A 27,039-nucleotide genomic window follows, 5' to 3' on the forward strand; every position below is an offset into this window, starting at 1 on the left:
GCACGCTGACTGCAAGAATGTCCAGCAGAGCTGTTGCCAGGGAATTTAATGTTAATTTCTCTCCCATAAGCCACCTCCAACATTGTTTTAGAGAATTTGGCAGTACGTTTAACCGGCCTCACAACCGCAGACCACGTGTAACCATGCCAGCCCAAGACCTCCACATCTGTCTTCTTCAGAGGAGTTTACCTGTCTAATAAAGCTCTTTTGTAGGGAAAAAACTCTGATTGGCTGGGCCTGACCCATGGCTGCACCCCAGCCCAGTCATGTGAAGTCCATAGATTAGGGCCTAATCAATTTCAATTGACTAATTTCCTTATTAGAACTGTAACACAGTAAAATCTTTGAAATTGTTGTGTTTATATATCTTTTTTAAAAACATTTTAAGCCCTATATGTACAATTGGAGGTCCTTGAAAATTACAATTAATCGCTTGAAAAAGTCCCTGAAAGTCCTTGAATTTGACTTGACAATGTCTTTATGAACCCTGCTTAAAGGATTATAGTCCAATGTTGTTGTATAGGTGGAGTTATGGGCCAATTTGCATATATTCACTTTTATTACTCTAAATACACGTGGAACTGCTTGAAAATAATTTTTATTTTAGTTTCAAACCATTTTGATATCTTGATCCAAATGTCACACATTGGCCCCATTATTTATATAAAGACCCAGAACTGTTATTTTTATATGTGGCGTATGCGGTGTGGAGAAGTCCTTTTTAGTCTAGAAATAGGCTTTCTGGGCCCAGAAGCCAGATTGTGATGCATATGTTAATGTGGATAAACAAAATTAAATATTTGTTCTTATCAAATGCATTTGCAGCATCATTATTCCCCTTTGGACAGGTTACAGTGACAACAGGAGGAATGGGAACCTAAAGGCAGTATAATAGCCTTTTAGAAAATGGGAGGGACTCACACACACAACATAAAAGTCCATGTAGAAAAAAAGTGTATAAAATAAATGGTTAATTGGATGAACTCGGTGGGACAAACAGCTCTTGCTTCAAACGTTGAGTTAATACATCAAATCAAATCACATTTTATTTGTCACATACACATGGTTAGCAGATGTTAATGCGAGTGTAGCGAAATGCTTGTGCTTCTAGTTCCGACAATGCAGTGATAACCAACAAGTAATCTAACTAACAATTCCAAAACTACTCTCTTATACACAGTGTAAGGGGATAAAGAATATGTACATAAGGATATATGAATGAGTGATGGTACAGAGCAGCATACAGTAGATGGTATCGAGTACAGTATATACATATGAGATGAGTATGTAGACAAAGTAAAAAAAGTGGCATAGTTAAAGTGGCTAGTGATACATGTATTACATAAGGATGCAGTCGATGATGTAGAGTACAGTATATACGTATGCATATGAGATGAATAATGTAGGGTAAGTAACATTATATAAGGTAGCATTGTTTAAAGTGGCTAGTGATATATTTACATCATTTCCCATCAATTCCCATTATTAAAGTGGCTGGAGTTGGGTCAGTGTCAATGACAGTGTGTTGGCAACAGCCACTCAATGTTAATGGTGGCTGTTTAACAGTCTGATGGCCTTGAGATACATTTATCCATTAGCCAGTCCACATTTTATCATGGCCACTTTCAGTAGGAGACAACGTTGGCCAACGTTCAGATAGATATCTATGATATAGAACATATATACTTCTCTGGTATATGTAATAAGCAATCACATCAGCTCGAGTCATGACATTTCTGTCTGCAAAGTTCAACAACGCTGCAGCATCAGCAACTTGACAACGATTCGGAACACGCCCACCCCTTCACGGAAGTAGCAGTCAGGCCACAACAATGGGTCAGATATTTCACTTGATGGTTAAATGTGAGGCATCCGCTTGGTGATTCCACGCACTACCAAATATGGTAGCGAGAGGAAGCCCAATGCCGGGGAGTGGGAGAAGATGGATTTTGGCCGAAATTCTGCAAATGTTCTCATCGATGAAACATTTGATCTCAATACGGTTTTATGAACAGAGTGGACTAAGGTTTGTAAACTTTACCATTTGCAAAAGTTTTTTTTAAATCGTGTTGTTTAGAAGGAGTGCAAATGCGAAATGAGTTATCGCACACGCGCACTTCACAGAGTGGGTGTTCCCTAACGGAAATATGCAGATGCTGCTAGAACGCGCCAATAGGATCTCGCAAGCTCGTGCTTGGCTCTGCTCACTATGGCTCATTTGTTCCCATTGGAAACGACATGCTTTGGTTAAGGTATAAAACTCTTTAGTCAGGTTGGCAGGGAACGAACTAGTAAGGAAAAGTAGTAATCACGACTGACGGACATAAAATATACCAACAGACATCTGTAGTAAATGATAGTGACATTTGAGCGTATCGTTCGTCTATTTGTTAGGGTTTTTAAACTTGTTTGAGTGCTCTTGCTACAGTTCACCAGTTTGTTTACATGGTCACGTGAACAGATACGATCTAATAGTTCATAGGGATTCAACTTTCGAAATGTTTCTCACTAGATGTGCTTATGTTTTATTAGAATACTTTATATATCCATATTTCTTGCAGCATTGCTCTCAAGTTGACAACCCCTCTGAAAGACACACCAACACAGAGATTGGAGAGGTTTGAGCAGGGCGGCCCCTGTGAGCCATGGATAGTACCCTCCGGTTCCTGTCTTATTCCCCAGCAGCATTCACAACCGGCAAGCCCCCTGTTGCTAGGCCACCTTTTAGATTAAAAACGCTGCATTTGTTTCCAAATGTGCCTGCAGCACCTGAGACACAACACATGCCCCATGTCGTCACCATAGATCGCTTCCCTTTCCTGGAGACACATGAAGGTGAAGGGCTGCTCCTCTTCCTATAAGGTGTGGCCCGGGGGAAGCCGCGCCTGGGACTGGAGAGACTGAGACGGACGTAAGTTTGGATGATAATAGGACGGACAGCACATAGAGATGGACATGGGCTGCACCTTATTTGATGAGAATGTCACTAATGTCTTTACAATAATGTCACTACACACTTTGTGTGTAGCATCACCCTGGAGTGCAGCCTGCAGATCTGGAGGAGGTACTTCAGAAGGGGGTGGAGACGCTGGTCATCGGGCAGGGCATGAGTGAGGCACATTTACCCCAAAAATGTTTATTATATTGACAAGATATTAGAATGACCAATCTAACAATGGAAATAAATGTCCTCAAAGATGGAAGGTAGGTGGGAGGTGAGATCAGGTGGGACTATTCTAACCAATGAGAGCACAGATACGTGTGAACAATAGCCCATAGAGATATATAGAGGACTCATCTATGTATCTGTGCCATTATAGCATCTGACAGCAATAGACATTGCCATTGAGGCTATCTCCTTTATAAAGTAATACAATATGTTTCTTCATTGACTGATTTTTTCCCAACTCATAGGAATCCCCACCCAGTTGACTACTTTAACATGTTGGAAGCCTTCAAATGGCAATGTCCATGCTAAAATGAATTAAATCCATGATGAGTCCTCTATATATCTCTATGACAACAGGGACAACTACAATATAGTAGTTTTTGGGTAAGTTGCTGATATGCCACAGGCGTCCACTTATCACTGCATTCATAACAACCTAAACATTACAAAAATTACTTACAATCAAATATAACGTAGCAAATTAGCAATTGCATTTTTGTTGACCAAATTCAAAACTCATTGACCTCCATACAAAAATTCCTCAATTCTTGGGCTTATTTGGACGACTGTACGTACATACCCCAACCAGAAGCCATGGATTACAGGCAACATTCGCACTGAGCTAAAGGCTAGAGCTGCCGCTTTCAAGGAGCGGAACTCTAATCCGGAAGCTTATAAGAAATCCCGCTATCCCCTCCGACGGACCATCAAACAGGCAAAGCATCAATACAAGACTAAGATCGAATCGTACTACACCGGCTCCGACGCCAGTCGGATGTGGTAGGGCTTGCAAACTATTACAGACTACAAAAGGGAAGCACAGCCGAGAGTTGCCCATTGACACGAGCCTACCAGACGAGCTAAATAACTTCTAGGCAAGTAACACTGAAACATGCATGAGAGCACCAGCTGTTCCGGTGTGTGATCACGCTCTCTGCAGCCGATGTGAGTAAGACCTTTAAACAGGTCAGGGGTGTGTCTATATGGTCAACATTCACAAGGCCGCAGGGCCAGATGGATTACCAGGACGTGTACTCTGAGCATGCACTGACCAACTGGCAAGTGTCTTCACTGACATTTTCAACCTCTCCCTGTCTGTAATACCAACATGTTTCAAGCAGACCACCATAGTCCCTGTGCCCAAGAACACTAAAGTAACCTACCTAAATGACTACCGACCCGTAGCACTCACGTTTGTAGCCATGAAATGCTTTGAAAAGGCTGGTCATGGCTCACATCACCACCATTATCCCAGAAACACTAGACCCTCTCCAATTTGCATATCGCACCAACAGATCCACAGATGATACCATCTCTATTACACTCCACACTGCTCTTTCACACCTGGACAAAAGGATCACCTATGTGAGAATGCTATTCATTGACTACAGCTCAGAGTTCAACACCATAGTGCCCTCAAAGCTCATCACTAAGCTAAGGACCCTGGGACTAAATACCTTTCTCTGCAACTGGATCCTGATCGCACGGCCAGGCACGACTCCAACACCATCATTAAGTTTGCCAATGACACAACAGTGGTAGGCCTGATCACCAACAATGATGAGACAGCCTATAGGGGAGGTCAGAGACCTGACCTTGTGGTGCAAGGACAACAACCTCTCCCTCAACGTGATCAAGACAAAGGAGATGATTGTGGACTACAGGAAAAGGAGGACTGAGCACCCCCATTCTTATCGACGGGGCTGTAGTGGAGCAGGTGGAGAGCTTCAAGTTCCTTGGTGTCCACATCACCAGCAAACTAACATGGTCCAAGCACCCCAAGACAGTCGTGAACAGGGCACAACAAAACCTATTCCCCCTCAAGAGACTGAAAAGATTTTGCATGGGTCCTCAGATCCTCAAAAGGTTTTACAGCTGCACCATCGAGAGCATCCTGACGGGTTGCATCACTGCCTGGTATGGCAACTGCTCGGCCTCCGGCTGCGGTACATCACCGGGGTCAAGCTTCCTGCCACCCAGGACCTCTATACCAGGCGGTGTCAGAGGAAGGCCCTAAAAATTGTCAGACTCCAGCCACCCTAGTCATAGACTGTTCTCTCTGCTACCGCACGGCAAGCGGTACCGGAGTGCCAAGTCAAGGTCCAAGAGGCTTCTAAATAGCTTCTACCTCCAAGCCATAAGACTCCTGAACAGCTAGTCAAATGTCAACCCAGACTATTTGCATTGCCCTTCCCCCCACCCTCTTCTACGCTGCTGCTACTCTCTGTTATTATCTATGCAGTCTCTTTAATAACTCTACCTACATGTGCATATTACCTCAATTACCTCGACACCAGTGCCCCCGCACATTGACTCTGTACCTGTACCTCCTGTATATAGCCTTGCTATTGTTATTTGCTGCTGCTCTTTAATGATTTGTTATTCTCATCTCTTACTTTTTCTTTGGGGGGGGGGGCATTTTCTTAAAACTGCATTGTTGGTTAAGGGCTTGTAAGCATTTCACTGTAAGGTGTAACCTGTTGTATTCGGCGCATGTGACAATTGTTTTTATTTGATTTAACTTTCAAAATACAGAAATCCTCCCCGCAGCAAGATATGATACAAATTGCATCATAAGGGAATGATTTATGTATTTGGAAATGTTACGTATCTTTAAAACATGTTTCGCTTGTCAGCAATCAAGTTGAGACTATGTCAACAATGGATTAATGAAACAAAAACAAAATGATAGTTTTCGGGTGGAATTTGTCTTTTAAAGTCAGCTGCAATGTTGAACACGCTCTCTTTAAAAAGGTCCCTTCCTCAACTGTGGACTTTGTGTGACAGAGAGGAGTGGAACTGAGGGTGCTGCAGATCGTGAAGGCCATCACAGAATACAACAACCTGGTTGGCCAGGGGGCCAAGGTGGGTGGCGTCTTCCACTCTACCTGCTGATGAAATCATACCACATACCATCTGGTTTCATTTATTGTCATTCAAAAAAAGTTTGTCCTTAACTATAACAACTAGGAATAGCAACACATAGATCAGACAGGTGACCTCAGTGATACTCTGGCTTAGTCTCGTGCGGAATTCCAAATGGCACCCTATTCCCTTTACAGTAGCCAAAAGTAGTGCACTATATATGGAATAGGGACCTATTTGGGACGCATTCTCATTCTAGTTGAGAATAAAGGCCAGTCAGTTAGTCAGCCAGCCACTAACAAATATATTGTTTTGCAAAATGAACACAGTAAGGAAGCACCAGCTTTGAGGTCTGCACCAATGGCTGAGGAGAAGCAGGTCAGGGGTGGGAGAGGTAGAAGACAACAGACAAGATAGAAAAGACTAGAGGAAGAGGATAGGGAAAGGGAGATGGATGTTTAAAGAGGTGTGTTTGGTGTCAGCGGCGGGCAGGTTTGGGCATGATGAAGACCTTGACAAGTTTGCTGAAGGGAATGGTTCCCCCAGTGGCACCCTCTGCTGGCTGGAGGCCTTCAATGCTGCTGTCGCTCCACGCTGTCTTAGAGACAAGATGAGCTGTAGGCCAGCAGCCTCACTTTGATCTGATACGCCTTTGAGAGAAAGACCGAGAGAAAGGGGCCGGGGTAAATTTGTGTCCTTACCGGTCCATGCAGAGTGAGACAGGTAAAATGCGTGTGGGTGTGCCCCCCACTAGTCCATGTGCTGTGAGACAGTGTGTGTCCTCACCAGTCCATGAGACAAGTAGACCTGTGTGATGAGGCGGTGGCGGTGTGGTCCAGGACTCCTGAAGTCTCCAGGTTTAGGCTGAATCACATGAGACTGGCCGTCTGGCTACAGTGTGTGTGTGTGTAAAAGACAAAGCAAACTATTACAACTGGGACAAACACTTCATCCATGAGCAGGAGAGAGGAGATGGCACAGGTTATATACCGCTAGGGTCCTGAACAAAGGCTCCATTCTGATTCTCTACCCTTCACCCAGAAATGTGCATGTACATTGGATTGGTGCAAGCATGGCTGGAGGGAGTTAACACCATATTCCAGTTAATTCCTTTTAAATCCATGAGGGTGAGTGTATGAGTGCACATTTTAGGAGAAGTTTGGAGAATCGGAACGCAGCCAAGGGTTGTGTACCAGAGCCCTTATATAACAGGTTGTGTACCTGTACTTTGTGTTGTGGGGGTCTTGTACGTGCTCCAGCGTAGCGTCGATGTCTAGCGCCACCACCAGGCCAGAGGTGAAACGCAGCGGGTTGTCAGACTCTCCTGTCGGCTCAATGATGGTCGCTGATGCACGCTGGACCTGCCAACCAATACAAACCACACCTGGGTCAAATACCTGTGTGTGTATGTACAGTGCCTTGCGAAAGTATTCGGCCCCCTTGAACTTTGTGACCTTTTGCCACATTTCAGGCTTCAAACATAAAGATATAAAACTGTATTTTTTTGTGAGGAATCAACAACAAGTGGGACACAATCATGAAGTGGAACGACATTTATTGGATATTTCAAACTTTTTTAACAAATCAAAAACAGAGAAATTGGGCGTGCAAAATTATTCAGCCCCTTTACTTTCAGTGCAGCAAACTCTCTCCAGAAGTTCAGTGAGGATCTCTGAATGATCCAATGTTGACCTAAATGACTAATGATGATAAATACAATCCACCTGTGTGTAATCAAGTCTCTGTATAAATGCACCTGCACTGTGATAGTCTCAGAGGTCCGTTAAAACCGCAGAGAGCATCATGAAGAACAAGGAACACACCAGGCAGGTCCGAGATACTGTTGTGAAGAAGTTTAAAGCAGGATTTGGATACAAAAAGATTTCCCAAGCTTTAAACATCCCAAGGAGCACTGTGCAAGCGATAATATTGAAATGGAAGGAGTATCAGACCACTGCAAATCTACCAAGACCTGGCCGTCCCTCTAAACTTTCAGCTCATACAAGGAGAAGACTGATCAGAGATGCAGCCAAGAGGCCCATTATCACTCTGGATGAACTGCAGAGATCTACAGCTGAGGTGGGAGACTCTGTCCATAGGACAACAATCAGTCGTATATTGCACAAATCTGGCCTTTATGGAAGAGTGGCAAGAAGAAAGCCATTTCTTAAAGATATCCATAAAAAGTGTTGTTTAAAGTTTGCCACAAGCCACCTGGGAGACACACCAAACATGTGGAAGAAGGTGCTCTGGTCAGATGAAACCAAAATTGAACTTTTTGGTAACAATGCAAAACGTTATGGTTGGCGTAAAAGCAACACAGCTCATCACCCTGAACACACCATCCCCACTGTCAAACATGGTGGTGGCAGTATCATGGTTTGGGCCTGCTTTTTTTCAGCAGGGACAGGGAAGATGGTTAAAATTGATGGGAAGATGGATGGAGCCAAATACAGGACCATTCTGGAAGAAAACCTGATGGAGTCTGCAAAAGACCTGAGACTGGGACGGAGATTTGTCTTCCAACAAGACAATGATCCAAAACATAAAGCAAAATCTACAATGGAATGGTTAAAAAATAAACATATCCAGGTGTTAGAATGGCCAAGTCAAAGTCCAGACCTGAATCCAATCGAGAATCTGTGGAAAGAACTGAAAACTGCTGTTCACAAATGCTCTCCATCCAACCTCACTGAGCTCGATCTGTTTTGCAAGGAGGAATGGGAAAAATGTTCAGTCTCTCGATGTGCAAAACTGATAGAGACATACCCCAAGCGACTTACAGCTGTAATTGCAGCAAAAGGTGGACCACCGGCGCCGACTGAGATGGCCGCCTCGCTTCGCGTTCCTAGGAAACTATGCAGTTTTTTGTTTTTTTACGTGTTATTTCTTACATTAGTACCCCAGGTCATCTTAGGTTTCATTACATACAGTCGAGAAGAACTACTGAATATAAGATCAGCGTCAACTCACCATCAGTACGACCAAGAATATGTTTTCCGTGACGCGGATCCTGTGTTCTGCCTTACAAACAGGACAACGGAATGGATCGCATGCAGCGACCCAAGGAAACGACTCCGAAAAAGAGGGAAACGAGGCGGTGTTCTGGTCAGACTCCGAAAAAGGGCACATCGCGCACCACTCCCCAGCATTCTTCTTGCCAATGTCCAGTCTCTTGACAACAAGGTTGACGAAATCCGAGCAAGGGTAGCATTCCAGAGGGACATCAGAGACTGCAACGTTCTCTGCTTCACGGAAACATGGCTTACTGGGAAGACGCTATCCGATGCGGTGCAGCCAACGGGTTTCTCCACGCATCGCGCCGACAGAAACAAACATCTTTCTGGTAAGAAGAGTGGCGGGGGCGTATGCCTCATGACTAACGAGACATGGTGTGATGAAGGAAACATACAGGAACTCAAATCCTTCTGTTCACCTGATTTAGAATTCCTCACAATCAAATGTAGACCGCATTATCTTCCAAGAGAATTCTCTTCGATTATAATCACAGCCGTATATATTCCCCCCAAGCAGACACATCGATGGCTCTGAACGAACTTTATTTAACTCTTTGCAAACTGGAAACCATTTATCCGGAGGCTGCATTCATTGTAGCTGGGGATTTTAACAAAGCTAATCTGAAAACAAGACTCCCTAAATTTTATCAGCATATCGATTGCGCAACCAGGGGTGGTAAGACCTTGGATCATTGTTACTCTAACTTCCGCGACGCATATAAGGCCCTGCCCCGCCCCCCTTTCGGAAAAGCTGACGACTCCATTTTGCTGATCCCTGCCTACAGGCAGAAACTAAAACAAGAGGCTCCCACGCTGAGGTCTGTCCAACGCTGGTCAGACCAAGCGGACTCCACACTCCAAGACTGCTTCCATCACGTGGACTGGGACATGTTTCGTATTGCGTCAGATGAAAATATTGACGAATACGCTGATTCGGTGTGCGAGTTCATTAGAACGTGCGTCGAAGATGTCGTTCCCATAGCAACGATAAAAACATTCCCAAACCAGAAACCGTGGATTGATGGCAGCATTCGCGTGAAACTGAAAGCGCGAACCACTGCTTTTAATCAGGGCAAGGTGTCTGGTAACATGTCCGAATATAAACAATGCAGCTATTCCCTCCGCAAGGCTATTAAACAAGCTAAGCGTCAGTACAGAGACAAAGTGGAATCTCAATTCAATGGCTCAGACACAAGAGGCATGTGGCAGGGTCTACAGTCAATCACGGACTACAAGAAGAAACCCAGCCCAGTCACGGACCAGGATGTCTTGCTCCCAGGCAGACTAAATAACTTTTTTGCCCGCTTTGAGGACAATACAGTGCCACTGACACGGCCTGCAACGAAAACATGCGGTCTCTCCTTCACTGCAGCCAAGGTGAGTAAGACATTTAAACGTGTTAACCCTCGCAAGGCTGCAGGCCCAGACGGCATCCCCAGCCGCGCCCTCAGAGCATGCGCAGACCAGCTGGCCGGTGTGTTTACGGACATATTCAATCAATCCCTATACCAGTCTGCTGTTCCCACATGCTTCAAGAGGGCCACCATTGTTCCTGTTCCCAAGAAAGCTAAGGTAACTGAGCTAAACGACTACCGCCCCGTAGCACTCACTTCCGTCATCATGAAGTGCTTTGAGAGACTAGTCAAGGACCATATCACCTCCACCCTACCTGACACCCTAGACCCACTCCAATTTGCTTACCGCCCAAATAGGTCCACAGACGATGCAATCTCAACCACACTGCACACTGCCCTAACCCACCTGGACAAGAGGAATACCTATGTGAGAATGCTGTTCATCGACTACAGCTCGGCATTCAACACCATAGTACCCTCCAAGCTCGTCATCAAGCTCGAGACCCTGGGTCTCGACCCCGCCCTGTGCAACTGGGTACTGACTTCCTGACGGGCCGCCCCAGGTGGTGAGGGTAGGCAACAACATCTCCTCCCCGCTGATCCTCAACACGGGGGCCCCACAAGGGTGCGTTCTGAGCCCTCTCCTGTACTCCCTGTTCACCCACGCCTCCAACTCAATCATCAAGTTTGCGGACGACACAACAGTGGTAGGCTTGATTACCAACAACGACGAGACGGCCTACAGGGAGGAGGTGAGGGCCCTCGGAGTGTGGTGTCAGGAAAATAACCTCACACTCAACGTCAACAAAACTAAGGAGATGATTGTGGACTTCAGGAAACAGCAGAGGGAACACCCCCCTATCCACATCGATGGAACAGTAGTGGAGAGGGTAGCAAGTTTTAAGTTCCTCGGCATACACATCACAGACAAACTGAATTGGTCCACTCACACTGACAGCGTCGTGAAGAAGGCGCAGCAGCGCCTCTTCAACCTCAGGAGGCTGAAGAAATTTGGCTTGTCACCAAAAGCACTCACAAACTTCTACAGATGCACAATCGAGAGCATCCTGGATGGGCTGTATCACCGCCTGGTACGGCAACTGCTCCGCCCTCAACCGTAAGGCTCTCCAGAGGGTAGTGAGGTCTGCACAACGCATCACCGGGGGCAAACTACCTGCCCTCCAGGACACCTACACCACCCGATGTTACAGGAAGGCCATAAAGATCATCAAGGACATCAACCACCCGAACCACTGCCTGTTCACCCCGCTATCATCCAGAAGGCGAGGTCAGTACAGGTGCATCAAAGCTGGGACCGAGAGACTGAAAAACAGCTTCTATTTCAAGGCCATCAGACTGTTAAACAGCCACCACTAACATTGAGTGGCTGCTGCCAACACACTGTCATTGACACTGACCCAACTCCAGCCACTTTAATAATGGGAATTGATGGGAAATGATGTAAATATATCACTAGCCACTTTAAACAATGCTACCTTATATAATGTTACTTACCCTACATTATTCATCTCATATGCATACGTATATACTGTACTCTACATCATCGACTGCATCCTTATGTAATACATGTATCACTAGCCACTTTAACTATGCCACTTTGTTTACTTTGTCTACATACTCATCTCATATGTATATACTGTACTCGATACCATCGACTGTATGCTGCTCTGTACCATCACTCATTCATATATCCTTATGTACATATTCCTTATCCCCTTACACTGTGTATAAGACAGTAGTTTTGGAATTGTTAGTTAGATTACTTGTTGGTTATCACTGCATTGTCGGAACTAGAAGCACAAGCATTTCGCTACACTCGCATTAACATCTGCTAACCATGTGTATGTGACAAATAAAATTTGATTTGATTTGGCGCTACAAAGTATTAACTTAAGGGGGCTGAATAATTTTGCACGCCCAATTTTTCAGTTTTTGATTTGTTAAAAAAGTTTGAAATATCCAATAAATGTCGTTCCACTTCATGATTGTGTCCCACTTGTTGTTGATTCTTCACAAAAAAATACAGTTTTATATCTTTATGTTTGAAGCCTGAAATGTGGCAAAAGGTCGCAAAGTTCAAGGGGGCCGAATACTTTCGCAAGGCACTGTATGTGTTCTGTGTACCTGTTTAGGAAATTGAAGGTTTAAGAAACCACTCTGTCTCAGTGTGGTCTGAAGAATCTTGACCAGTTCTCCAGGCTTGCAGGCCGACAGCCTGGGACTCACACCCAACAGCTTCCCCACAAAACTTTCCTGGAGGTGGGGCAGCTCCACCACAAACAGCCTGGAGGCATAGAGGTTAGGATTCATCAGAATACCAAAAGAAAAGGGTGTGCTTTCTGCAAGGTCAATGTTGCCACCATGTGGCGATAAATTAAAACAACAATTCAGTTGCCCAATTAATTACAAATGCATCAGTTTCTGCTTCTTTTCTTTTATAGGACAAATATTCTGTCTTTTTTGTTTTCAACGATATCAAACGTTTATGAAATAAAATAGATGAAATGATTGGTAGATGAAATGATGATTAAAAAAAAGAGATAATATACCTCTGAAAGGATTCAACCTCCTGAAGGAACTTCTCACAGACATTGATGAGAGGTTCAACTCTGCAGAGATGAGAGGGGTTGAGCTGCTTGACAGTTATAGACATGGACGGTGGGGGTGTTTGTGTGTGTACTAACCCTCGCCTAGTACGGGCAGTCAGAACTCGCTGTAAGGCCTTAGCCTGTAGTCTGACATGGTGTATGGTGGCCACCTGTCTGTTCTCCAGACCATTATATAGGAACACCCGTTTATACGTCTCCTCCAGCATCTACAAACACACACACACACACACACCATGACATTATATACACAAAGCTTTGCATATCACATTACTGTCTAGGGTTAATGCCACCGGCTGAAGACACATACACACGGAGTGTACAAAACACTTGCTCTTTCCTTGACAGACTGACCAGGGTACTCTTGTTGATGTCACTTGTTAAATCCACTTCAATCAGTGCAGATGAAGGGGAGGAGACAGGTTAAAGAAGGATTGTTAAGCCTTGAGACAATTGAGATATGGATTGTGTATGTGTGCCTTTCAGAGGGTGAATGGGGAAGACAAAAGATGTGTCTTTAAACGGGATATGGTAGTAAGTGCCAGGTTCACCGGTTTGTGTGTATCAAGAACGGCAACGCTGCTGGGTTTTTCACACTCAACAGTTTCCCGTGTGTATCTACGATGGTTCACCACCCAAAGGACATCCAGCCAACTTGACAACTGTGGGACGCATTGGAGTCAACATGGGCCAAACATCCCTGTGGAACACTTTTGACACCTTGTAGAGTCCATGGCCAATGAATTGAGGCTGTTCTGAGGGCAAAAGGGGGTGCAACTCAATATTAGGAAGGTGTTCCTAATGCTTTGTACACTCAGTGTATGTGCTCCTCTTCCCACTGGAGACCGGGGTTCAATCCCCCTTCAACTCATATCGCCCAACTGCCTGTATCCCTTCCATTTCAAATCTGTCTATCCAGAGACACCTTGGTGAGCAGTAGTTGGCAGCGGAGGTAGGTGGCAAAAAAGTCAGCAGCCCCTGCCAGCTCTGTCTGTAGCTCCCCCAGTCTCTGTAGATCTCTGAGACACACACACAAAATAGTCACTTCAAAATGTGTTTTTAATGTTTTGATAGAATGTGTGTGTGTGATAGTAAAGTTTAGCAGGTCCTGAGCCCCGGGGTCCTGTAGGTTTTGTATGGTGCTAACTCTGCTCAGACTCTGTTGGAGGACCAGCTGAGCAGACTCCACACTCCTGGAACCTTCTATACCACTCCCACCTGGGGCCTGCTTCCTCCCTGGTAACTACACACACACATACATTACAACACAGTGGGTCTCAGCATGGGTCTACTGTCTGAAAGGGGTGTGTGTCTTACCCTGAGAGGAGGTACTAGGTGAGAGAGGCTGTCCCGTAGGTAGGTGTAATGTCTAAAGGTGTGGTCTGAGAACAGAGCTGTCATGGTGGGACAAGACTGAGCTGCGTTGAACACCAGCACCAACACTGCAATATCTGTTACGCTAGGTCAGGACCACACAATAGGTATAGGGGTGTGTGTGTGTGTGTGTGTAGGATACAGTCAGGGCCATCCATGTCTGGTTCAGGGGTGTGGAAGTAAGGGTGAGTACTGAGCAGCTCTGGAACCAGCGGTAATACCAGGGTAGGATGACGACAACCTAGAAACTTTAGACACCTAGAGAGATTGAGAGGGGGAGAGATGAAGAGAAAGAGACAGAAAGAGAGAGTGTTGACTTGTAAAAAGCTTTTTATTGAATCACTTGCAAATTGACACACACACAGGCTTACTTCCAGACAGAGTTGCGGTCAGTGGGGTACTTGGTGAGATTTTTCAGCAGCTCCAGCAGAGCCAGTTGGATACACTCTTTAGTCGACACATTGGTGAAACACAGCAACTCATGTAGCGCCTCTCTGATGTCACGAGACGAGTCCTACACAGGTTACACATTTCAGTTGTTTATTATTATCCATAAAAGTATATATATTTTATAATTTAGAAATGTTCTTCTTTCACCTTGTAAGTGTGAAAAGTGTATGTGTGCGCATGCGTGTGTGTGTTGGTGCGTGCATGTGAGAATCTGCGTGTGTGTGTGTGTATGTCTCCATATCTGTGTTGGTGTGTGTATTACCTCTAGTACAGCCAGTACAGTATCCAGCTGGTCTTCTCTCAGGGTGTTAGTAGAGATCTGTCTGAGGACGTGGATGGACTGCAGCCTGACCGCCTCAATCTCATCGTTAAACATCTCATCGTCCAGGCACATCTCAGCAAAGCTGGCAGATGATTGGGCGAGAGCAGAGAAGGCATCCACAGCAGCAATACGCACCTCTACAGATAAAAAACACACAGGCACATTATCATTTACACACACACAACACTCTCTCCCTCTCACAGCCTTTACACAGGAGAAAATTAAATAAACATCACACCACACACAGAGGCATCCCCCAAACACAAACACTGACACACACACACACACCCTGCCGATACACACGCACTTACCGTACATCTCGTCCTCCAGTCCGTGTACAAAGGCTCCGCAGGCCCCCGAGGCGATCAGGTTGACAGCGGAGGTGTCCACCTTCTCCTTGGGAGCATCATCAGCCCATTTCCTCCCCGAGGAGAATTCGGGGAGGAAACGCATAGAGCTCCTTGGCCCGCTCATGAGCAGTACGTTTCCTCTGAAATATAGATAACACACACGTACATATATATTATAAACGCAGCAAAAAAATAAACGTCCTCTCACTGTCAACTGCATTTATTTTCAGAAAACATATTTGTATGAACATAACGAGATTCAACAACTGTGACATAAACTGAACTAGTTCCACAGACATGTGACTAACAGAAATGTAATAATGTGTCCCTGAACGCGGGGGGGGGGGTGTCAGTACAGTCAGTATCTGGTGTGGCCACCAGCTGCATTAAGTACTGCAGTGTATCTCCTCATTGACGGCACCAGATTTGCCAGTTCTTGCTGTGGGATGTTACCCCACTCTTCCACCAAGGCACCTGCAAGTTCACGGACATTTCTGGGGGGGAATGGCCCTAGCCCTCACCGATCCAACAGGTCCCAGATGTGCTCAATGGGATTGAGATCCAGGCTCTTCGCTGGGCATGGCAGAATACTGACATTCCTGCCTTGCAGGAAATCACGCACAGAACGAGCAGCATGGCTGGTGGCATTGTCGTGCTGGAGGGTCATGTCAGGATGAGCCTGCAGGAAGGGTACCACACGAGGGAGGATGTCTTCCCTGTAACACACAGCGTTGTCGTGCTGGAGGGTCATGTCAGGATGAGCCTGTAGGAAGGGTACCACATGAGGGAGGATGTCTTCCCTCTAACACACAGCGTTGTCGTGCTGGAGGGTCATGTCAGGATGAGCCTGCAGGAAGGGTATCACATGAGGGAGGATGTCTTCCCTCTAACACACAGCGTTGTCGTGCTGGAGGGTCATGTCAGGATGAGCCTGCAGGAAGGGTACCACATGAGGGAGGATGTCTTCCCTCTAACACACAGCGTTGTCGTGCTGGAGGGTCATGTCAGGATGAGCCTGCAGGAAGGGTACCACATGAGGGAGGATGTCTTCCCTCTAATGCACAGTGTTGAGATTGCCTGCAATGACAACAAGCTCAGCCCGATGATGCTGTGACACACCGCCCCAGACACTCCCCCTTCAAATTGATCCCGCTCCAGAGTACAGGCCTCGGTGTAACGCTCATTCTTTCGACGATAAACGCAAATCCGACCATCACCCCCAGTGAGACAAAACCGTGACTCATCAGTGAAGAGCACTTTTTGCCAGTCCTGTCTCGTCCAGCGACAGTGGGTTTGTGCCCATTGTTGCCGGTGATGTCTGGTGAGGACCTGCCTTACAACAGGCCTACAAGCCCTCAGTCCAGCCTCTCTCGGCCTACTGTGGACAGTCTAAGCACTGATGGAGGGATTGTGCGTTCCTGGTGTAACTCGGGCAGTTGTTGTTGCCATCCTGTACCTGTCATACAGGTGTGATGTTCGGATGTACCGATCCTGTGCAGGTGTTGTTACACGTGGTCTGTCACTGCGAGGACAATCAGCTGTCCGTACGGTCTCCCTGTAGTGCTGTATTGGGATTCTCACAGTATGGACATTGCAATGTATTGCCCTGGCCACATCTGCAGTCCTCATGCCTCCTTGCAGCATGCCTAAGGCACGTTCACACAGATGAGCAGGGACCCTGGGCATCTTTCTAGAAAGGCCTCTTTAGTGTCCTACATTTTTATAACTGTGACCTTAATTGCCTACCGTCTGTAAGCTGTTAGTGTCTTAACAACCGTTCCACAGGTGGATAGATAATTGTTCGTAAACTCGCTTTTTGAGATGTGCTGCCATTTCCAACGAAGTTAACGTTCGTTGTTTAGCTAACGGTAGCTACTAGTATTTTTTTTTTTGAAAGCTCCCAACACATCGTCATCAAGTGTCGACGGAATACGCAATTATTGGTATAAATATACTTCCGGTTCCTTAACAAATTCTTTCCTGTCAGCGGCCTCCAGTAAGATGGCTGTGCAAATCTCAAAGAAGAGGAAGGTCAGTTCACATTTCGTCTCAAAATGCTCTTTATAGCAATGCATTTGTAGCAAATTCGGATGCCATGTGTTAGCAGTATGAATATGGAGTTGGTTGTAGTATTGCTCGGCGTCCTCGTCCCCTAGACTAAAGAGGATTACCACAGATGCTAGTTACGGGTACAGGAATCCTCACTCCGCTAGTGAACGTGTCACCGGTTGCCTTTTATACCGTGCTAGCGAGTAAGCTTAAAATAATTTAGTTGCAACTCTGATTGTTGAAGTGATGTCTAGATTAGTGGTCAGTGTCTAGTTGGCTAATGTTAAAGTCACGCAGGTGGCAGGATACTTTATTTTAACTTTGGCGCTAACGTTACAGTTCACCAGCTCTGTAACTTGTTGGCCAATGATGCTACCTGATGCACGTTCACTAGTGGCTATGTGACTACAAGCATGTTCCTTACAACCTTGTGTTATCCTTCGTTAGTTTGTCGCGGACGGAATCTTCAAAGCCGAGCTGAACGAGTTTCTGACGCGCGAGCTTGCGGAAGATGGGTATTCCGGCGTGGAGGTGCGTGTGACTCCGACCAGGACCGAGATCATAATCCTGGCCACAAGGTAACGTTACTGGTATGTTGGTAGCTAGTGGTGTTATTCAGGCTTTAAAAGGTTTATTGTTGGTAGTATAATTATTTGTATAAGGGTTGGGATTGGGCGGTATCCAGACTTTTATACCGTGCCATGCCGAGATATACTGTATTACGGGTAGTGCACAAGGGGGCAATTTTTTCCCAAACGCAAGCCGAAAGTATGTCCCATAATGATTACATAATGCGAATAAGTACTAAGGAATGCAGGTGCTAAAATAGAATACAACAACCTTACAGTGAAATGCTTACATATGAGCCAACAATGCAGTAATACAAAATATGGATAAGAAATAAAAGTAAGCGGTAATTAAAGAGCACCAGTAAAATAACAATAGCGGGACAATATACAGGGGGTACCATTAGTCAATATGGGGTGGCACATTGATGATAACAAGTCGCCGCGGTGTGGGGGGCAATGCAAATAGTATGGGTAGCCATTTGATTAGGTGTTCAGGAGTCTTATGGATTGGAGATAGAAGCTCTGACACACTGGTATAGAGGTCCTGGATGGCAGGAAGCTTGGCCCCAGTGATGTACTGGGCTGTTCACACTTCCCTCTGTAGTGCCCTGCGGACGGTTGAGATCTGGAGACTGGCTAGGCCACTCCAGGACCTTGAAATACTTCTTACGAAGCCAGTCCTTCGTTGCCCGGGCGGTGTGTTTGGGGTCATTGTCACGCTGAAAGACCCAGCCACGTTTCATCTTCAATGCCCTTGCTGATGGAAGGGTTTCACTCAAAATCTCATGAATCTTTCCTTTGCACGGATCAGTCGTCCTGGGCCCTTTGCAGAAAAACAGCCCCAAAGCATGATGTTTCCACCCACATGGTTCACAGTAGGTATGGTGTTCTTTGGATGCAACTCAGCATTCTTTGTCCTCCAAACATGACGAGTTGAGTTTTTACCAAAAAGTTCCATTTTGGTTTCATCTGACCATATGACATTCTCCCAATCTTCTACTGGATCATCCAAATGCTCTCTAGCAAACTTCAGACAGACCTGGAAATGTACTGGCTTGAGCAGGGGGACACGTCTGACACTGCAGGATTTGAGTCCCTGGCGGCGTAGTGTGTTACTAATGGTAGGCTTTGTTACTTTCGTCCCAGCTCTCTGCAGGTCATTCACTAGGTCCCCCCGTGTGGTTCTGGGATTTTTTGCTCACCGTTCTTGTGATCATTTTGACCCCACGGGGTGAGAACTTGCGTGGAGCCCCAGATCGAGGGAGATTATCAGTGCTCTTGTATGTCTTCCATTTCCTAATAATTGCTCCCACAGTTGATTTCTTCAAACCAAGCTGCTTACCTATTGCAGATTCAGTCTTCCCAGCCTGGTGCAGGTCTACAATCTTGTTTCTGGTGTTCTTTGACAGCTCTTTGGTCTTGGCCATAGTGGAGTTTGGAGTGTGACTGTTTGAGGTTGTGGACAGGTGTCTTATACTGATAACAAGTTCAAATAATGTGATTTTCTGGATTTTTTTTTTCCCTTATTTTGTCTGTCAGAGTTGTACCTATGAAAAATACAGGCCTCGTCTTTTTAAGTGGGAGAACTTGCACAATTGGTGTCTGACTAAATACTTTTTTGCCCCACTGTATATTGCATCATCTGTGGATCTGTTGGGGTGAGTAGGTCTAGGGTTTCTGGGATAATAGTGTTAATGTGAGCCATGACCTGCCTTTCAAAGCACTTCGTGGTTATAGATGTGAGTGCTACGGGTCGGTAGTCATTTAGGCAGGTTACCTCAGTGTTCTTGGGCACAGGCACTATGGTGGTTTGCTTAAAACATGGTGGTATTAGACTCGGACAGGGAGAGGTTGAAAGTGTCAGTGAAGACACTTGCTAGTTGGTCAGCGCATGCTCGCAGTACACGTCCTGGTAATCTGTCTGGCCCTGCGGCCTTGTGAATGTTGACCATATAGACACCCCCCATGTCTTTTAATAAAATCAACTATCTACTGAGCTTGTCTGATGCTTTAAGCATGCCGTTTGATTAAATCATTAAGAACCCTGTTCCCGACCATCCTCCTGCAGCCGGCCCCGTAGATTCTGCCATTATGCTCCTGAAGTTGCCGGTAATAGGTCGGCAACCATTTCCATTTTGAATATGAGTTGTGATTTTCATGGAACAGTTTCATTTATTTTATTATGGTCTTTCTCTCAAAATCATTATCATTTGGTTAATCAAAGTTCTATCTAATTGAAATCTAAAATGAACTTATATCACCAACTATGTTAAAAAGTAGCCTACATAAAGCAAATTAAAAAACATTACAGAATGCTGGCAGAAAATACCCTATAAATCACATTGGCTGTTCATGGCATTTCTGAAAGAACTTGAAACATTGTATCTACTGTGTTCACCAGAAGGTGCTAGTTGACAGACACTGCTGTAGGCTATTTATTTGTGAAAGGAATAAGAAGTAATCCAGTCGAAACGTCAATAAAATACCAGATCAGAGCTTTACATTTTTCCCTTTCGTGACGAGTGGTTATCAAAAGGGAGAGACCTGTAAATATTTTTCTAATGCATTGAGAATGAGGATAGTTCCTCGATGGAGTTGAAAACAGATTTAGTTTTGAGGTGAAGAACATTACTTTGAGAAGCTCCGTAGCTCATTAGTGGTGGTGAGTATTTCGGATTGTCTTAACTATCAGACATTCGCAGATGGCCACATTTGTGGCCTACATTTAGGCACAGGTCAGGTAGCCTGGGCCTACTTCTATGTGTAATCATGTCCTTACTCAACATTGGCAGTAGCGCTTCAAACAAAATACAATAAATTGACAACTTGTGAATGGAATGAAATAAATCATGTTTCTCACAAGTGTAGCATGTTTTGTGAGCTCTGCAAACAATGTGTCAACTCCCATAATGAGAACAATAAATGACTAATAATAATTGAATGCATTAACTTAAATCACCAAAACCAAACATTCTGGAGTGAGATGTTTCTTATGTTTCACACTCCCCTTCTTGGACAGTGGTATTTTAGTCCACAGAGACGGGTGCAAATTAGACTGTCTCGTGTGCAACTGCTCAACACAAAAAATCTTGTTTAGGTGGTGAGTTAGAGATATGGTGGGTTAGGGTTTGGCCATTTTGCCAAAGTGTTTTTATCATAATGAGAACACTGGCGCCTTCCAGCTACTGTCCTGCACCATTCAAACTAATCTGCGTTTACTAACTCAAACATTTTTTAAATATTAAAAACCTGTTAAATACGGCTGGAGCTTTCAGAAAGACAAAATACACTGATTGCATACAAAGCACATTTAGAATGGATTATTGTTGTTTCAGGACCCAGAATGTTCTGGGAGAGAAGGGCCGTCGCATCCGGGAGCTGACCGCTGTTGTTCAGAAGAGGTTTGGCTTCCCCGAGGGCAACGTGGAGGTAATCGCACACTACTGACATGCATCCACCGGACACACTACAGCTGCTTATGTGTAAACATTAGACATACTCCCTAACCCCAACATCAAGGAGCTGACAACTGTGGTTCAGAAGAGGTTTGGCTTCTGGAGGACAGAGGAATATGATTGTGAAGTTTAAATTGAAACAAGTGTGAATTCCACATTGGGGATGATTTTAAATGTGTTAATCAACTTACAACAACCAACCTCAAGTGTGTGTCTGAAGGTAGTCTATGACTGGAGAAGCTCTAGCTTTGCCTTTGCACCAGACTGTTAACCAGGAACCACTTTCCTTCAGTGATGATACGATGACGAGTCGGAATGGACACGGTTTGTCTCTGCGGTCACTGGGTCAGGGACACGTTCTGTGTCTCTGGGTTCAGTTCCCCAGAGCAGCGTGTCTCTTCAGTTGAAGACATCGAGGCATTTGTCTGAGAAGGACTCAATCCAGTATAGGAAATGTGTGGATTCAAGATGTTTTCTTGTTAGGTAGTCAGGTGGCTAGTTGGGTAAGAAGGTAGTCAGCGACGTATGAAGTAGTCGGCGTTCTAGATACTATTTCCACAACAATTTTACGAACTTGAATCGTGAGGCTACATTGCTGTGGTGGTCCCGCGGCTATCACACTGCAGCAGCCATACCAAGCTCTCAAGCATTAGGCTGTGTAGCCTCTCCCGCTCTCTGTATGTGTAGAAGGTTAACTTCCCCACTCTCTCCCTCTAGCTGTATGCTGAGAAGGTTGCAACACGAGGTCTGTGTGCCATTGCTCAGGCTGAGTCCCTGCGCTACAAGTTGCTGGGAGGACTGGCTGTACGTAGGTAAGACAACCCTGGCCTGTGAGCTCTAACATGTTGCACCTAGACACTGCTTCATGGTCAGTTATGCATTAACCTGTAATGGAGCAGGTTAGGATTTGGGATGTAAGCAGGTTCTATATCTATCTTAGGCAGCCCCTGGTTAGCTTAGCATGCTAACATGAGTGTCTCTAGGAATCCATTGAGCAGAACATACCCCTGCTGTTACAGTCCACTTTCTTGAACTTTCTCATATGAAGTAGAATGTCTCCCTTCGGTGATGATACGATGACGAGTCGGAATGGGACAGTCAGTCTCTGCGGTCACTAGGTCAGGGACACGTTCTGTGTCTCTGGGTTCAGTTCCCCAGAGCAGCGTGTCTCTTCAGTTGAAGACATCGAGGCATTTGTCTGAGAAGGGCCAGCAAAATTGCTCATAATGTTAGATGTGATCTCATAGTTGCCACGAGTATTAAAACTATTTTATTTTTCACTTACACCCCCCTCCCATTCATCCTCTCTCGCCCTCCCCCACCCGCTGCCTTTTCTCCACCTTCACCATCCCTCTTTCCATCCCTTTCCTCCTTCTATCCCTCTTTCAGGGCTTGCTATGGTGTGCTGAGGTTCATCATGGAGAGTGGCTCTAAGGGTTGTGAAGTGGTAGTTTCTGGGAAGCTGAGGGGTCAGAGGGCCAAGTCAATGAAATTTGTTGATGGCCTGATGATCCACAGTGGAGACCCAGTCAACTACTATGTAGACACTGCTGTACGCCACGTCCTGCTCCGACAGGGTGAGTACCAAATCAACCCCTAGACACTACTACCCTACCCCTAAACAGCGAGTCCCAAGTCAACCCCTATACCCCACCTCTAGATAATACTACTAATGGTTAGACGGTGAATACCAAATCAACCTCTATACCCTACCCCTAGATTATTCTGCTCTGTCAAGGTGAGTCATCAACAGTATAATATTTGGCCTGTTGCTTATGAAGATGAAATGTTTTCCTTCGGTGATGATACGATGACGAGTCGGAATAGACACGGTTTGTCTCTGCGGTCACTGGGTCAGGGACACGTTCTGTTTCTCTGGGCTCAGTTCCCCAGAGCAGCGTGTCTTTTCAATTGAAGACATCGAGGCATTTGTCTGAGAAGGGCCAGGAATTACTTAAGTCCAGTTATATTATGATCAACCTCTTTCTTGCTACTCTACACACAGGCTAACCCTCATACTCTATTCTACATGCTTCATGGTTCTGCGTAACTGTTGGGTAGAGGGCACTGATGTGTTCATGTATGTGTTTTTGTCTGTCAGGTGTGCTGGGCATCAAGGTGAAAATCATGTTACCATGGGACCCCAGTGGTAAGATCGGCCCCAAGAAGCCTCTGCCAGACCATGTGAGCATTGTGGAGCCCAAAGACGAGACTATCCCCTCCACCCCTGTGTCTGAGCAGAAGGGGGCCAAGCCAGAAGCCCCAGCAGCCATGCCACCGACTCCTGTACCCACTGCATAGACAGGTACTATACCCTAACACTAACCCAGCCACCGTATAGTAGAAGAGTACTGTAAATCAGTCTCAACTGGTTTTGCCTCAGGACCCAAATTTAACCAGTGACTCAAAATTTGGATTGTTGGGGAACACCACAAATGAAATCTGGGAGATCATTTTTAAATCTAGATTGATGAAGTATTAATTGTGGAGAAGGCTTGTGGTAGTGAAAGGACTCCCCATGATTGTCTCGTTTTAAAATGCTCCCTCAAAGCGTCTATCTCAGGGTGGGATACACAGTTTGTTTACTTCACTTCCCTTCTGTGATGATACGATGACGAGTCTGAATGGAACACAGCCTGTCTGGGGTCACTGGGTCGGGGTCACGTTCTGTGTCTCTGGGTTCAGTTCCCCAGAACAGCGTGTCTCTTCAGTTGAAGACATTGAGGCATTTGTCTGAATTTATCAAATATGTGCGTCTCAAATGGCACCACATTCCCTTAATTTTGCACTACTTTTGACCAGGACCCATAGGGCTCCGTTCAAAAGCAGTACAGTGTATTTGGAATGGGGTGCCATTTGAGTCAGACGATATACTGGTGGCGGAATTGACGCTGAGGATGTTTCTAGACTGTTGCGCATTTAGCTAAGCTACTGTATGTTGTGTATAATTCACAAATTATACACAACATACCAGATTCTGGTAGGGTTAGGGATGGTGTCCTAATGTTGGATATTCTGTCTTTTCTTCTCCAGGTGTCAACCATTTGTTCAGATGAAAGCAGGACCCTGCATTTTCTTTCTGTACAAAAATAAAACCTGGAAAATACACCTTGTCTGTCAACTTTCTGTTCCATCTAGAAGAAAAAGAAACACACACCTATTAAGACGAGGTGCTGGCTAGCGGAGTAGAAAACTTGAAAATAAAAGAGCCGCACACTCTAGGAGCTCAGATGCAAAAATGTAATTACCAACGTTTCGACAGCCAAGCTGTCTTCATCAGGGTATAATCACAAACACTGCGGGATGACTCATATAGTGTCAAAAGACACAGGTGTCTGTAATCATGGCCAATATTGGTTAATAATCCAATATTAAAATGTCATACAAAGAACAAATGGATAGCATACAATCATAGCTTACAAACAATTACAATGGCAAAGTCACAAGAATGGCTTCAGATCAAAGTCTATGTTGAGACCGAAGGGAGCAAGGGTCTTTAAATTAAAGATCCAGGCAGCTTCTCGTTTTAACAATAAATTATCAAGGTCACCCCCTCTCCTAGGGAGGGTGACATGTTCGATGCCAATATAACGCAGAGACTAAATTGAGTGGCCTGCCTCCAAGAAGTGGGCCGCAACTGGATAAGTAAAGTCTTTACACTCAATGGTGCTACGATGTTCTGAGATACGTACTTTTAATTCGCGCCTTGTTTTACCTACATAATTTTTACCACAAGGACAAGTTATAAGATAAATAACTGCCTTAGTGGAGCACGTAATAACACCTTTTATTGGGATCAATAAGTGCCACTGCTTTGAGCACAGCCATTACAATTGTAATTTACATCCAGTAGGGGCACAGTTCAGGAATATCTTGGGGTGGTAAAATCAGTTTGCCAATTGGTCTCTGAGATTTCTGCCCCGCGAGAATACGACCAAGGGAAGGTCCGAAAACACATTACTGAGACGATCGTCGGATTTTAGGATGTGCCAATGTTTGAACAATTCCCTTAATTTGTTCAGAGCACTTTGAATAGCAGGTAGTTAGAACGCAAGAATGAGTCTTTGCGAGACTGACCTTGAAAAAGGTAATGTTATGTTTTGAATTTTCTCAATTGCAATATTAATCTGATCATTGTAGCTCCTCTCCTTGAACTTTTTTTGCGTCGCAGCCAAATTTCTGTCAAATTTTCAAGGGAAGTGGGTGACAACTATCAGCCCTCAAACTGTTACGATCAGTAGGCTTCCTGTAAAGATCAGTGTCTTCACACAAGATCAGAAGATCAAGAAAACTGATTTGACGTGTATCAGATTGTATAGTAAATCTCAGATGCTCAGAACAAGAGTTAAGAAAAGCATGGAACGCCTGGAGCTGTTTTGCATCACCCCTCCATAAACAAAAATATCATCAATGTACCGTTACCAAATAATGATGTGAGGCAAGAAAACATTTGAGAGGATTGAAAATAGGCTGTTTCTCCATGTAACCTACATACAAATTAGCATAGTTAGGAGCCAAGGGGGATCCCATAGCAGTACCTTTCGTCTGAATAAAGAAATCATTTAGAAACATGAAATAGTTATGCGTGAGTACTATTTCAGCCAATGTTACAATGCAGGCACTGGAAGGTAGTTCATTGACACTATTATGACACTCATGTACATAAACTGTCCTATCCATGAGTACAACCGACCCACCCTTATCAGCGGGACGAATAAGGACTGACTTATCGAATTGTAAATCAAGCAAAGCTAAATTATGGAAAGATTTGGATCCCTGTTTATTCTTAAGGAGATGTCCAACATCATTTTCCACAAGTCTGCAATATGTCTCGATAGAGTGATTGCGATTGGCTGGAGATATAAATGAACCTGCTTATTAAAGGAGTCGGAGTATGTGCAGGAGGGCAAACTACTGGTTCAATAGAAGTGTCAGAATTAGGGGAGCTAAATTATTCCCTTAAACGGATGTTTCTAAAAAAAACTTAAACATGTCTACCTTAACATCAAAATCGTTGCACTGGGTTGTAGGCACAAAAGATAACCCTTTATTAAGCAAAGAGACATGGGCAGGGCTCAATATCTTGCTTGATAAATGAAAGACACTCAGTCCCGTGAGTTCTGGGACCGTGTGAACGGGCACCTCTGCCTCTAATAGTTCAGGAAGTTGGAACTTCCTGTTCCAACCATGCTAATTAATTAATTATATAACTGTTTGGTTTATGGCACTTTTACAGTTGTGAATGGTAAGTAGCAAGGAGTCTGGGTATGTAGCCAGGTAAGGAAATGCCACCTCAGTAACTACTTAATACATTTTTAATAATCCCTTAGTTTTTGGAGAATAATATACCTTATAAAAACAGAACTTTGTCAGTACCAACAAAGAACCGAGAACGCAATTGTTTAATAAACCTGGCTTGTTTTGGCCCATGGTCATG

General features: G+C 44.9%; 2 protein-coding genes and 4 non-coding genes across 9 annotated transcripts; 5 read left to right on the forward strand and 1 right to left on the reverse strand.

Annotated features, from left to right (window-relative positions):
• Positions 1–381: 381 nt before the first annotated feature.
• On the reverse strand, positions 382–17,446 carry LOC115136853 (integrator complex subunit 4-like). 4 transcript variants are annotated; one of them, XM_065024518.1, is made up of 14 exons: positions 17,276–17,446; positions 15,491–15,669; positions 15,120–15,316; positions 14,779–14,921; positions 14,550–14,665; positions 14,351–14,484; positions 13,959–14,276; positions 13,112–13,242; positions 12,977–13,036; positions 12,552–12,711; positions 7,256–7,395; positions 6,821–6,925; positions 6,546–6,684; positions 382–6,060 (listed from the first exon to the last, which is right to left on the reverse strand). In XM_065024518.1, the coding sequence occupies exons 2-12, from the start codon at positions 15,651–15,653 to the stop codon at positions 6,904–6,906; spliced, it is 1,584 nt and encodes a 527-aa protein (XP_064880590.1). In that variant the 5' UTR covers positions 15,654–15,669; positions 17,276–17,446; the 3' UTR covers positions 382–6,060; positions 6,546–6,684; positions 6,821–6,903. The 4 variants fall into 4 exon arrangements, with proteins under 4 accessions (XP_064880590.1, XP_064880589.1, XP_064880588.1 ...); XM_065024517.1 differs by lacking the exon at positions 17,276–17,446 and adding an exon at positions 16,986–17,269; XM_065024516.1 differs by lacking the exon at positions 17,276–17,446 and adding an exon at positions 16,051–16,969.
• A 9-nt stretch (positions 17,447–17,455) lies between these two features.
• LOC115136854 (small ribosomal subunit protein uS3-like) lies at positions 17,456–24,708 on the forward strand. Its single transcript, XM_029672702.2, has 7 exons — positions 17,456–17,560; positions 18,026–18,156; positions 21,483–21,576; positions 22,320–22,414; positions 22,992–23,179; positions 23,704–23,907; positions 24,636–24,708. Exons 1-6 carry the CDS (start codon positions 17,531–17,533, stop codon positions 23,901–23,903), a joined length of 738 nt encoding a protein of 245 aa, XP_029528562.1. The 5' UTR covers positions 17,456–17,530; the 3' UTR covers positions 23,904–23,907; positions 24,636–24,708.
• On the forward strand, positions 21,889–22,036 carry LOC115137819 (small nucleolar RNA SNORD15). The gene has a single exon (XR_003864849.1). It is a non-coding gene; the product is annotated as a small nucleolar RNA SNORD15 (small nucleolar RNA).
• LOC115137820 (small nucleolar RNA SNORD15) lies at positions 22,663–22,809 on the forward strand. The gene has a single exon (XR_003864850.1). It is a non-coding gene; the product is annotated as a small nucleolar RNA SNORD15 (small nucleolar RNA).
• LOC115137821 (small nucleolar RNA SNORD15) lies at positions 23,397–23,544 on the forward strand. Its single transcript, XR_003864851.1, has one exon. It is a non-coding gene; the product is annotated as a small nucleolar RNA SNORD15 (small nucleolar RNA).
• Positions 24,198–24,342, forward strand: LOC115137822 (small nucleolar RNA SNORD15). Its single transcript, XR_003864852.1, has one exon. It is a non-coding gene; the product is annotated as a small nucleolar RNA SNORD15 (small nucleolar RNA).
• Positions 24,709–27,039: the final 2,331 nt, after the last annotated feature.

Source organism: Oncorhynchus nerka, linkage group LG11 (assembly GCF_034236695.1).
Source record: "Oncorhynchus nerka isolate Pitt River linkage group LG11, Oner_Uvic_2.0, whole genome shotgun sequence".
In the NCBI taxonomy this organism is placed as follows: Eukaryota; Metazoa; Chordata; class Actinopteri; order Salmoniformes; family Salmonidae; genus Oncorhynchus; species Oncorhynchus nerka.